This window comes from Pimephales promelas, chromosome 13, assembly GCF_988280905.1.
Source record: "Pimephales promelas chromosome 13, fPimPro1.hap1.1, whole genome shotgun sequence".
Lineage (NCBI taxonomy): Eukaryota > Metazoa > Chordata > Actinopteri > Cypriniformes > Leuciscidae > Pimephales > Pimephales promelas.
Genome location: NC_142781.1, coordinates 3,268,329 through 3,281,471, shown reverse-complemented (window position 1 = coordinate 3,281,471; position 13,143 = coordinate 3,268,329). Strand labels below are relative to the sequence as shown.

Genomic DNA, 13,143 nt, shown 5'->3' with positions numbered 1-13,143 from the left:
GGGAGGTGAGAGCGCCGACTGCTTACTACAGATCCGCCGCATAATTGATGTGCTGCCCCTGAGCTGAGGAGAGAGAGAGAGGGATGATGAAGACGTTGCAAACAAAGATGTGGAAAGTCATATTATAATTAAAATGATCGCCGTGCCCCTGGCCTTTAGTCCACCTGGTAACAGAAAAAGATCAACTTTTGTTTGCTGAAGGCCAGAGGCAATTACAAACCTGCCCGGATAATAAATCTCTTTTATGGGCTGTGAGACCCCCGTAACCCCGTGGATTCATTATGATCTCGTACTGAAGGCCACGGCTCCCTGGACTTCCACCATTACCCATAATCACCTTCCTAAGCGCTCAGACAGGAAGGCAGGAGGAATAACACACTGAACTGTCTCACAGCCTGTGAGTCTGCGTTTGCAATCGCCTGGATTTGGTTCAACTACGAACACTCGGACGGGGTCACATCTAAAAGCACATTCATCTTTAGTCCTATTGGCCATTTGACCGCACTGATGCTATCGGATGAACTGAATTGAGCCGGATATGTTGTTATTATTATTACTAATAATGACTCAACATTAGACTGACTCATAACGACACCATTTTAGTCTGTAAAGATGCTTGAATTAGTTTCACAGCTAATAAAGCACTATAGAAATGAGTGTGCAATGACTTTTGTGTGTGTAATTTAATAAAGAATGAATTGCAGTTGACGTGATTAAACGTGATGGAATTTGTCTCTTTCACAATGTATTGAATTCAGTGGACAATTCAGATGGAACGACCGGCACCTGCTTGATAGAGATTATTAGCGCGATCGCCTAAAGAACAATTGGTAACACTTTACAATACGGGTGCACTAATAAGCATTAATTCATGCTTAACTAATGCACAGATAATACTTAATTAATGTGTAACTAACGATTATCAAAGTTATTCATTAATGATTACCACATTAGGAACTAATTAAGAGTCTGTAAGGTTAATGTATTAGTTCATACATTAATTGTTATTAATTAAATATGTAATTGTGGATTAATTCGATAATAACTCATTTTTTTAACTAATAGTGTTAATTACCAGAATGAGCCAAAGCCTTGTATTTCAACTTCCAGATAATACGACAGGTACACTAATATGCATTAATATATGTTTAATTACTTCATTGTTACTGCAAATTCATGTGCAAATTACTACAATTACTAAATGACTAGTTAATAATGATGTGCCCCAACAAGTAAAGTCATAACATAATGATACCTTTGCAAATCATTAGTTAATGATTAATTAAAGCAGACAACTGGAAGTTGAAGTGCATAGCTTTGACTAATTGTGGTAATTAACACATTCATTTACACTACTAGTTAATAAAATATGTTATCAAGGAATTAATACATAATGACACATTCAATTAATAGCAATTCATGTAATACTTAATCTATTAATCTTATAGACTCTTTATTAGTTGCTAATGCAGTAATCATTAATTAATGGTTTAGTTCTTCATTAGTTATACATTAACTCATGATTATCTGTGCATTAGTTAAGCGTGAATTAATGCATATTAGTGCACCCGTATTGTAAAGTGTTACCGAACAATTACCTAAAGAAATTATGCAAATCCGGTAGGACTAAAAACGTCTTGTGCCGAACGCGAGTGCGCAGGGTAATTCTCCATCTACTCCACTCCGTTGACTTTGCACACACATTTCCACACGTTTCTCATGTGTACTCTGCAGCCGTTAGCAGACTTAATTGAACTGTTTGTCCCTGCCGACCAATTGTGTGCCCAATTTTTAATAAACCCGTCTCTAAGTGGAAAGAAAAAACAATAATCTGGCTGTATGAAACTATTAAAAATGAGATTAATAGATTTGTAGAGACATGCTCCTGTGTTGCTGAGGCTGTGGGACTGTCAGTGTTCTGTGTTATCAGCATTAAACACACTTCAGTAATGAATGTTTGGGTGTGTGTGCACCTCTCCGATCTGTCTGCGCGAGCGGCGCGAGCTCCGGCCCCGCGTCAGCTGTGTCATGGACGTCACTCCTCCTCGGCCGAACAGGATGATGCCGTCCTCGCTTCTGGTGCTGAAGGAGAGTGTGATCTCGGAGCCCACGTCGAACGACACAGGCTTCAGCTCCATGTAGCCGGGCCTGGGGAAGCTCACGGTGCGGACGTTCTGACAGACAGAGACAGCGTTTAGTTAGTTGGAATTACCCAGAAGCCCCCTGCGGTGTCATGCTGTAACTCACAGATTCAGCACATGACCACCAGACTGGCCATTTATTTTGACTACTTTTCAAATGGCTTTACGTAACACACTTGCCCTAAAATAAGTCGCGTCTGACTCCAAGTTGCACAGGGTCGGGTCAAAATGAGAGAGAGAGAGAGAGAGAAAGTAATTACTGTAGTAACGAGTGCTGAGTAACTAACTACATGTACTTGCTATAAGGTTAAAGTTCACTTTAAAAAAAAACTTTTGCTGATAATTTCCTCACCCCCATCTCATCCAAGATGTCCATGTCTTTCTTTCTTCAGTCGAAAAGAAATTAAGGATTTTCTCCACATAATGGACTTCAATGGGAACCAAACGGTTCAAGGTCCAAAAGACAGTTTCAGTGCAAACTATAAACTGTTCAAAGGGCTTTAAACGATTCCAGACGATGAATAAGGGTCTTATCAAGAGAAACGATCGCTCATTTAATAAATAAATAACAAAGTTTAAGTTTTATAAGCTCAAATGCTCGCCTTGCTCTGTTCTGTGATGCGAGTTCGTGACTCTCCTGTTGGAACTCGTTTATCAAAATGAACGAATCTTTTTCCGAGTCATTTGATTCATTCAATGAACGAAATGAAGTAATTGACTTAGAAAAAAAATTGTTCATTTTGATAAACAGGAGAGTCACGAACGTGCATCACTGAACAGAGCAAGGCGAGCATTTGAGCTTATAAAACTTAAACTTTGTTATTTATTTATTAAATGAGCGATCGTTTCGCTTGATAAGACCCTTATTCATCGTCTGGAGTCGTTTAAAGCCCTTTGAACAGTTTGCACTGAAACTGTTTTTGTACCTTGAACCGTTTGGTTCCCATTGAAGTCCATTATATGGAGAAAATCCTGGAATGTTTTCATCAAAAACCTTAATTTCTTTTCGAATGAAGAAACTTTCGACTTGGATGACATGGGGGTGAGTAAATTATCAGCAAAACTTCTTTTAAAAGTGAACTACTCCTTTAAGGCTAGGGGTTGGTTAAAGTCACTTGAAATTATGCATAATTTACTGTTATTACTATAGTAAAATAAAGGATTACCATACAGTAAAATATTCCAATAATTGTCCAATGTGAAAATAACATTTGTTCAGATCAAATGACAATGAATGCCAGAATTGAACACACAGCGATGAATGTTGATCCCTGCTGAAAATTGTTCATTGACAAATTAAACTAGTGTGGTTTATGTCTGGCTTTGGTGCTCAGCTCTTGATTCTAGCTTAGTTCTGTGTTCTCTGTATGTTTATTTCATGTCTAATTACTCATTTTATAAATGCATGAATTGTTAGATGCATGAATTGTTTGCTTTGGTCAATAATCAGACAAACTGCTCAAAACATTGTTAGTGGTGGTCACTACTGATGAAATAAAACACTATCATTGCATTGGAAACCTCCCAAGAATACTGCCGTTTTTATCGGTGTGTATTTGGGTGAGTAGAGGACTTTTAAGGGGTCTAGGAATTCAGATTATTCTTTTGATGAGACTTTGAGGAAACTTAATGTTTCAGATAATACTGAAATATTTTTGGATTATGCAATTTTTTAAAAGAAATCAGGGATTTTTAGACCAAAAAAGGAGTGGAAATAGGTACAAGTAAAGCCTCATATTGTGAGCAGTGTTGGGTAAGTTACTCTAAAAAAGTAATTAATTACTAGTTACTAATGACCTCTTCAACAATGTAATTAGATTACTGTACTAATTACTCTCTCTAAAAAGTATTTAATGACTTTTAATTACTAATTACTTTCAAAATCCCATATCAATCTCAACCAGCTGAATAATACAAGGACATGAATCTGTTTTAATTCTTTCAAATAAATACTATAAAATTGCATGAATTATCCTTAAACTGACCAAGGTGGAGAAGGTTACATTATAAAAACATAATTTTTAACATCAGACAATACATTCTGATGTTAAACCCACTACTGTTTTATGTCTGATCTCATGACATTTCACACTATTTTCATACATATTTTACAATAATTCATACGAATTTGTACGAGTGCGGTCGTAATATTTAGACACCCCGTAAAATGCATACGAATCGCTGTGAGATCGGATTGATCTATATACACAGTATTTACCTCAATTACATCAGAAGAAACTGTAATTAAATTACAGATAAATTAAGAGTAATCCCTTACTTTACCTTTTCAAGGGAAAAGTAATTAAATTACAGTAACTAATTACTTAGTAATTAGTTACACCCAACACTGATTGTGAGATCTATTAAGCATGAAGATATATATAACTAAAGTGTAATTTTGTAGCCAATTATGTCAGAATGATCATTTTTTTGGGAAAACTATGCCTTTAAAGCAACACTAAGTACGATTTTTTTACCCTAAAATAATGTTTTCAAAATCGTTTCAGTGGTTCCTCAAGTCTTGACATGGTGAAATAAACTTCTGCCTCCGCTTTGGGGTCCTTTATCTGATATATCCACGCTATGTAAGATTGCCAGATCGGGTCGCGTTTCTGTAGTCCGAATGAGACATAAGAAAACTACAAATTTGACTAGCTTTTCGGCAAGCGTTACATTTGCGCATACTGGACAGTAGACTACAACTATATGTAAGACGGGGCTGCCGGGTAGCTTTTGAATTGTCATCATGATTCCAAAGCCGGTGCCGGATAAACAGAGTGTGTGTGTGTGTGTGTGTGTGCGTGCGTGCGTAGGATACGGTAGGCATTATTATTTTACAATATTTTATATTATTATTTTAAATTATTTACGATAGCAGTAATGGACAGTTCCACTTCCAACCTGTAGGGCGACCGCAGAGGAAAAGCTTCTTTGTCGTTGCTTCAAGTAATATTAAAGGTGCCATATACAATAATTGAGGTAACAATATACGAAAAATGAGCTACACGCATCAAAAGAATGAGAAGAAATAAGTGCAAAGATGTCATTAAAAAACTGACAAGTTATAGTGCTGCCGAGATATTAACCTGAATTAGCATGCTAAATTACTAGCCCTGGCCCGGCAGGTATCGTAATACCAGTTCCGGCCATGGGAGGCGGTATGCGGACGGGCAACGTTAGCACCAGCCAAACTGCAATACGCGAGTGAGTCGCGCTCGCGCCGGCTTGTGTGTGTGTGTGTGTATGTGTACTTGAACCTGTCAGTCGTGTGGAAATACAGCCCACCACTACATTTCAGTTCAGGGAAAAGTTCAAAAAATGATTGGTCGACATTATGCATGAGGAATACATTTTGGTAAGTTGTAGCATACTGTATCTTTCAACAGAGTTCATGTTCTTTTTCCAGCTAGTAGAGACGATCGGTTCACGTGCGCTAGGGATCTGTAGTGTAACATGTACAAGCGCCAAAACGGTATTTATTCTTTGAATTGCGTAATATAATTGACAGAATCTGAGAGCTTAACTAACCTGCTTGCTAAGTGTCAATTGCGTGTGTCTCACGGTGAATTCACGGCGCTAGCTTGATCAACATTAGCGAATGCTGTCTGTCAAATTAATTCACTAACAATAAAAGTGTAATATGAACAAAACAAATACCATAAACTTCAAATAATTGCCCAAGCTTTTATTTTCCCATACCGTCGAAATGCACCAGCTTGTTTTTGAGATCTATGAGGCGGTCTTCATCATTTAGTGTTTAGATTCATAGTGTTTAGTTTAGTTCACTCTAGTGTTTAGTTCATTGAGTCTCTGATCTCTAAAAATCTCCAAATGTTCCACGTGAAACTGCGGTCTTCCAACCTTTTACTATCATGTCAAATGATTTGAATAACATGCGCGATGGTAGGAGCACAAGTCATTTTTTGGAGGTATACTGCCCCCATCTGTTATGGAATATGGAGTAGGATTTGATTTATTATGGTAGATGGCACCTTTAAACACAGAACGTTTTTACTCATGAATTGAACATGAATTGAAATTGTCTTTCTAAAAACCCACAGAAAATTCCAGAGAGAATAGGCAGCTCAGAAATGCTAATTCTCGTCTGGTTTCAGGACTACACACAGAACAGCTCTGTCTCCATTATTGTCCCAGGATAAAAGAGAGGAGAAGCGTTTAATCTGAGCCACTGTAACAAAGACTGGAGGGGAAGAAAGGAGACGTGGTGTCTTCTATTGTCTTCCTGTACCTCAATGGAGCAGCCCTTAGTCAGTCCCGTGTAGTCCGGGCTGCTCAGCAGATTGTACGGCGTTCGGGAAACCTCGATGTCTTTCATGCAGCCGGAGAAGCTCTTCGAAACCACCTCTGGCCTGAGGACACATGCCAGACACAAAATATGAACTGCAGGAGCAAGCCGAAGTCTCTGTGTGTGTGTGAATGCACATTTCCACACCTGTATCTTCCACCCTTGGGTAAACCTCCAAAATACATCCTTTCGTCTTCCCTCAGGTTGAGCCCTGTAGCGCCACCTGGAGACGTCATCTGCAACTGCTCGTCCTCGTTAGTGTCAATGTTCACTATGGCGATGGTTGCTGAGTAAATGCAAAAGAGGGAATAGTCCGCTTGTGAGTCATTCGCACATTGATTTCCAAGACGAGTGATAAACGGGAATGTGAACGCAAATCAGACAGGAATTCGCATGCGTTTTAGCCAATGACGACTTCGTTAGTTCAACAAAGCGTGTAGGGGATGAAAGTGGTGGCGTAAATGAGCACCAGTTTAACTAACACGATTAAAAATAGATGTCATGTAGTTCATGGATGACTTACAGAACTAAACTCTTTTATTTTACACAAAATTGTGTTCCAAATTTAAAGTTGACATCACAAAAATTGGTATAATGTTCATTTTCACCGGATCAATTTAGAGTGTTTAAAGGATTAGTTCACTTTTGAAAAAACTTTTGCTGATAATTTACTCACCCCCATGTCATCCAAGATGTCCATGTCTTTCTTTCCTCAGTCGAAAAGAAATTTAGGTTTTTGATGAAAACATTCCAGGATTTTTCTCCATATAATGGACTTCAATGGGAACCGGATGGTTCAGGTCCGAAAGACAGTTAATAACAGTTTCAGATGCAGCTTCAAATGTCTTTAAACGACACCAGACGATGAATAAGGGTCTTATCATGCGAAACGATCGGTTATTTCAAGACAAACGCTAGCCTTGCTATATTCTCTGAGGCGCGTTTGTAACGTCACGTAATACGTAATTACGTTCAAAAGGTCACGGGCGACGTAGCCGGAAGTACAGAGTCAAAATCGTCCGACATCGTTGTTTTTCCTTTTAATTCCTTTTTTTGTAAACGGCGTTTGAGTTAGTTTGCACGTTCAACCTATGCGTTCAACTTGTAAACACTGACTCTGTACTTTCGGCTACGTCGCCCGTGACCTTTTGAACGTAATTACGTAATACGTGACGTTACAAACGCGCCTCACAGAATAGAGCAAGGCTAGCATTTGTCCTTAGAAAAGTTACATTTTTGGAATAAGCTTTGAAATAACCGATCGTTTCGCATGATAAGACCCTTATTCATCGTCTGGTGTCGTTTAAAGACATTTGAAGCTGCATCTGAAACTGTTATTAACCGTCTTTTGGACCTTGAACCGTTTGGTTCCCATTGAAGTCCATTATATGGAGAAAAATCCTGGAATGTTTTCATCAAAAACCTAAATTTCTTTTCGACTGAGGAAAGAAAGACATGGACATCTTGGATGACATGGGGGTGAGTAAATTATCAGCAAAAGTTTTTTCAAAAGTGAACTAATCCTTTAAGCTTCCAAATGACGCCTAATTTATGATTATTACTCAATTCAATTGATGCACCTCTTGATGAAAGTCACATCACAACATGTATTTCCATCCAGAGGTGCAGACATTGTTGGTCAAGATCTTGTATCGTCCATCACTCAGTGAAGTCCAGCACGTCCCAAACACTCTCAGAGAGTTTAAGATCTGGAGCTCCTGTTAGTAATTCTGATACTCTGGTTATGTAATGCATGTTCATTTTCAAACCCTTTCCAGACACGTCTACAGAGTCGCTCACACGTGGCTGTCGTGAGCTCATCTTTTGGGATTTCTGTACCTTCTTTCTTCATGCGGGACATGGTGAGGGACTTCCATTTTCCGTCATTATAGCGTTTGTTACTGATGACGGAGCCGGTGCCTGAGCCCAGATCACAACTCACTTTCACCTTCCCGTCTCTCAGTTCTGCACTCATGAAGTCTTTCTGCTCAGAGAGAGAAGGCATGTCAACAAATTATGTTAAAGGGATAGTTGACTTTGAAATTAATTTTTGATATGTTTTATCTTACCTCAAGGGCGTCCAAGATGTAGGTGTCTTTGTTTCCGCAGTATTTTCAATTTTGATATTTTTCAGTCAAACCGTTGTTGTCTATCAGTCATACACTGGAGGCTAAGGGGGTCCACCAAAGAGCATGCACAGAGAAGTCCAAATTAAACATGATTTAATGAGTCGTAAATGTAAGTACACACTGATGGCCTAAGACACGAAACGAGCGGTTTGTGTGAGAAAACCAACAGTATTTATATCGTTTTTACCTCGTGTAGCCACAGCCACGTCCAAGTGATTTGAATCAGTTGTTCAATGTCCAACTGAACCGAACTGAATCAGTTCAATGTTACACCGGAAGTGATCGCTTGCGTGTGACGTCACTCAATGTTTACACGGAGATTTCGGAAGTTTTACCTTTTACTAAACATATTTAGATATACCGAAATCATCTTCCATTGCGGTTTCCCGTATCTCTAAATATGTTCAGTGAAAGGTAAAACTTCCGAAATCTCTGTATAAACAAAGAGTGACGTCGGCGCGCAAGCGATCACTTCCAGACCGAAGCGCCCGTGCTGTCAGATCATTTTGTCATGGCTGTGATTACAAGAGGTAAAAACGATATAAATACTGTTAGTTTTCTCACACAAACCGCTCGTTTCGTGTCTTAGGCCATCAATGTGTACTTACATTTACGAGTCATTAAATCATGTTTAATTTGGACTTCTCTGTGCTGCTCTTTGGTGGACCCCCTTAGCCTCCAGTGTATGACTGATAGACAACAACGGTTTGACTGAAAAATGTCAAAATTGAAAATACTGTGGAAACAAAGACACCTACATCTTGGATGCCCTTGAGGTAAGATAAAACATACCAAAAATTAATTTCAAAGTGAACTATCCCTTTAAATGGCTCACATACACACAAGTTTCAGGAGTAAAAACTGCATTTAACTACAGGAGTGAATCCCCTAATTATTGTTCTGTGTGTGAACGGGACACATCCGGAATCTGAGATGATTGACACCTTGGTAACCATAGCAACATTCAGTTTCAATAAAGCCATCAGCAGTGTTGTGTTTGTGAGCTCTTGCAGTGTTGCCTCTTATTATCAGGGTTTTATGGCTTGGTCTTTGGATTTAGCCATTAAAGTTATTAAAGTAAGGGCGATATTTTGAGCATTTGGATTTATTTTCGTCCCATCCAGATGAGAGACACATGTCACTGTCCCGTACACACATCATTTTTGTAAATGCATTTTTGGGAGTTGATTCGGCTGTACTCTGGACTGTGTACAGGATTAAGCAGGTGAACTGACAAGTGGATTTAGCTGCAGTGTGTTTGAGTGTGTGTGTGCTTGTTACCATGTCCTTGGTGGCGAAGTACATCATGACTGCGTCTGTGGAGAAGGTGCGAAACTTGAGCATGACGGTGGAAACGTTGGGGTTCCAGCGGGTGGGGCGGCTGACGGCGGCGTAACCATCCCCGTCAAACTGAACCGTGCCTTCAGAGTCCGCCGGCTGAGGACTACACACACACACACATCGTTACACTGAGCTCCTCACACTGAGACCACAGGTGTGTGTGTGTGTGTGCGCTCACCTGACTACACATCCAGCACAATCCCCGTCTCTCTCTCTGTAGTTCCACAGGCCGATGGCTTTTCCATCCAGAGACGTCTCTCCCATACAGCCGGAGAACGTGGTGGTTTTCACAGCGTCTGCCTTCTACACACACACATGAATCAGTATGCATTTCACACGATAAAACATAGCTCAGAGTTGGAGCGTTTCTAGCCTTCACATGTACTGTACACTTTTTTGATTCTGTTTATTTGGATTTAAACGATCTTTACCGAGTCGTTCTCGAGCTGCACACTCAATTAATATCTGCCTCATCACTGATAAATAATATTAGACATTTTCAAGTTCTGTTTTCGTAAATATCCAGCTAATCTGGTGCTCTGTTTGTTTTTCGGTCTCACAAAGGATTCCCTTTTGAGAATCTGCTGCAAATGATTCAGTGAACTATCTGAATGAATCAAACTGAATCGTGAACAACTTTGGACCTTTTGTATGATTAGATCGAATGTATTACAGCTGATACAAATCACACCACATGAAAATACTAGGGCACAGCAGTATTTGACTGGAGAACTTGGCCTAGTAAAAAAGGCTCTAACTGGTCCAGACATACTATTAAAAAAATTCAAGATTCATTCTTTCAAAACAAGTCTCAGTGATGCATTTCTGGGGCCTTAAATGGAAACTTCACCACTGGCGAAATGGGCTTTCAATCAAACTTGGCTGCTTATGCAATAGAAAGGCAGAGAAAAAATAATAATTGGTGCTGCCTGACTAGAGAAAACTGAGAAAAGGGTCCGTGTAACGCTTCACCATTCAATTTTCAGACCATACAATGCAAATGCTAAAATGAAAAATGGAAACCAGACAGATTTCTCTTGCTTCTCCAGTTATATTAACAATGGATAGTTGCCTTTTTCTCCCTCTCTTCAATTTTACTGATGAATCAAACATTTGAATAAATGAAATCTAACTGATTTTCTCATTTTCGTCTTGTAAGTTTGGCCGTGGGCGGTGCCATTAGCACAGGGGCGTGGTCGCGGACTAACTCTACTATCATTTCATTGATGGAACTGCTTTATTTACACTGCAGTTTAAAAGACGCAACACAGGACGACATTTTTCATATTGATAATATCTGAACTGTTAAACCCTTGCTGGAAAAAAGGCCAAATTATGACAATTAAAACCATTTTCCATTAAAACAGTGTTTCTTCAATTATTTTCAAATAGATTAGACCTTACCATTGTTATTCCTTTAAATTTCTTTAATGTATGGTCTGAAAATTGAATTGTAAAGCGTAACACGGACCAAAAAGGCTGTTGTTTTCCCTTTTGCCAAAACGGTAGGAAAACTTCAACACCCATAATGCACCGGGCTTGTTGCAGTCCAGGCCACGCCCACCAGTCTGCTCTGGATCTGCTTTACAGAGTCAAATCCCGCCTTGCTTTAGTAGGAAATACTTCTTAGCAAACTTTACTCAGAATGGCGTCGCCTATTATTGCATACGGGTGCAAGAATTCAAAGAGTGAATGTTTATAGCGAGTTTCCAGAATAGGATCCAGAGCTTTGTAGACAGTGGCTAAAGGGTTCAAAGAATCTTAAATACAGAGAGAAGAAAGAGACCGAAAATATGATAAACCCCAACATTTCAGACTGGATGAGCACAAACAAACAGGAGCAAAACTGGTTTTAGACCACACGAAGGGGAAAACTGAAAGAAACCGATGTTCTGCCAGTTCCACCAGAAGCAAAACTGTTAAGAAAGATGTTGCCATAGTGATGCAGTTTTACCATTATGCAGTTCAAAGAGTAGACAAAGTATGATATTAACCCCAACCGTACAATAACTGTCCTGGTAATAACCCTCTGCTGATCCGACAGTCGTGGGTGGGAATACAAACACGAGGAAGTGTAATCAATAGTTTTCGCAAAGACTTTTACTGAATAATTAATCCAGGTAACACACAGAAAAGAGGAAACATTGTTCATTTGCATATACACCACACTCCAAACTCACTCTAAGTGTACTTATGGCAACACTTTACAATACGGGTGCACTAATAAGCATTAATTCATGCTTAACTAATGCACAGATAATACTGAATTAATGTGTAACTAATGATTATCTAAGCTATTCATTAATGATTACCACATTAGGAACTAATTAAGAGCCTGTAAGGTTAATGTATTAGTTCATTATTAATAAAATATGTAATTGTGGATTAATTCCATAATAACTCATTTTTTTAACGAATAGTGTTAATTAATATGTTAATCACCAAAATGAGCCACAGCCTTTTATTTCAACTTCCAGATAATACGACAGGTACACTAATATGCATTAATACATGATTAATTACTTCATTGTTAGTGCAAATTCATGTGCAAATTACTACAATTACTAAATGACTAGTTAATAATGATGTGCCCCAACAAGTAAAGTCATAACATAATGATACCTTTGCAAATCATTAGCCAATCATGAATTAAAGCAGACAAGTGGAAGTTGAAGTGCATAGCTTTGACTAATTGTGATAATTAACACATTAATTTACACTATTATTTAATAAAATATGTTATTAAGGAATTAATACACAATGACACATTGAATTAATAGTAATTCATGTATTACTTAATCTATTAATCTTATAGACTCTTTATTAGTTGCTGATGCACTAATCATTAATTAATGGTTTAGCTCTTTATGAGTTATACATTAACTCATGATTATCTGTGCATTAGTTAAGCGTGAATTAATGCATATTAGTGCACCCGTATTGTAAAGTGGTACCGTATTTATCTTGGTTCAATGTTGTTTATGCACTTTTGCTGTAAAACCTGATCAAAATGCCAATGAAGAAGATCTCTCTCACCTTGACCGAGCCCAGCATGCCTCCGACAAACAGGAAGGCGTTCTGGTCCACATCCAGCACAGTGTAAGACTCAGGGGATCGGGCACTTCTCCGGGTCGGCAAGATGCCCGTTTTGGGCCCCTCCAGCGCATGGACCGAGATACTGCCGTTCAGCCCGATCCTGGACAACACCGGCATGAGAACAACACTT

General features: G+C 38.9%; 1 protein-coding gene across 4 annotated transcripts in view; it reads right to left on the bottom strand.

Annotated features, from left to right (window-relative positions):
• Positions 1 to 13,143, bottom strand: part of lama2 (laminin, alpha 2) — a 303,798-nt gene that overhangs the window by 14,826 nt on the left and 275,829 nt on the right. For all 4 annotated transcript variants that reach the window (XM_089118335.1, XM_089118333.1, XM_089118331.1 and 1 more), the window contains 7 exons: positions 12,954 to 13,113; positions 10,096 to 10,220; positions 9,858 to 10,020; positions 8,287 to 8,431; positions 6,595 to 6,733; positions 6,391 to 6,511; positions 1,974 to 2,174 (listed from right to left, as the gene is read on the bottom strand). In XM_089118335.1, coding sequence (XP_088974461.1) covers positions 1,974 to 2,174; positions 6,391 to 6,511; positions 6,595 to 6,733; positions 8,287 to 8,431; positions 9,858 to 10,020; positions 10,096 to 10,220; positions 12,954 to 13,113 — 1,054 coding nt within the window. The remainder of the gene's footprint in view (positions 1 to 1,973; positions 2,175 to 6,390; positions 6,512 to 6,594; positions 6,734 to 8,286; positions 8,432 to 9,857; positions 10,021 to 10,095; positions 10,221 to 12,953; positions 13,114 to 13,143) is intronic.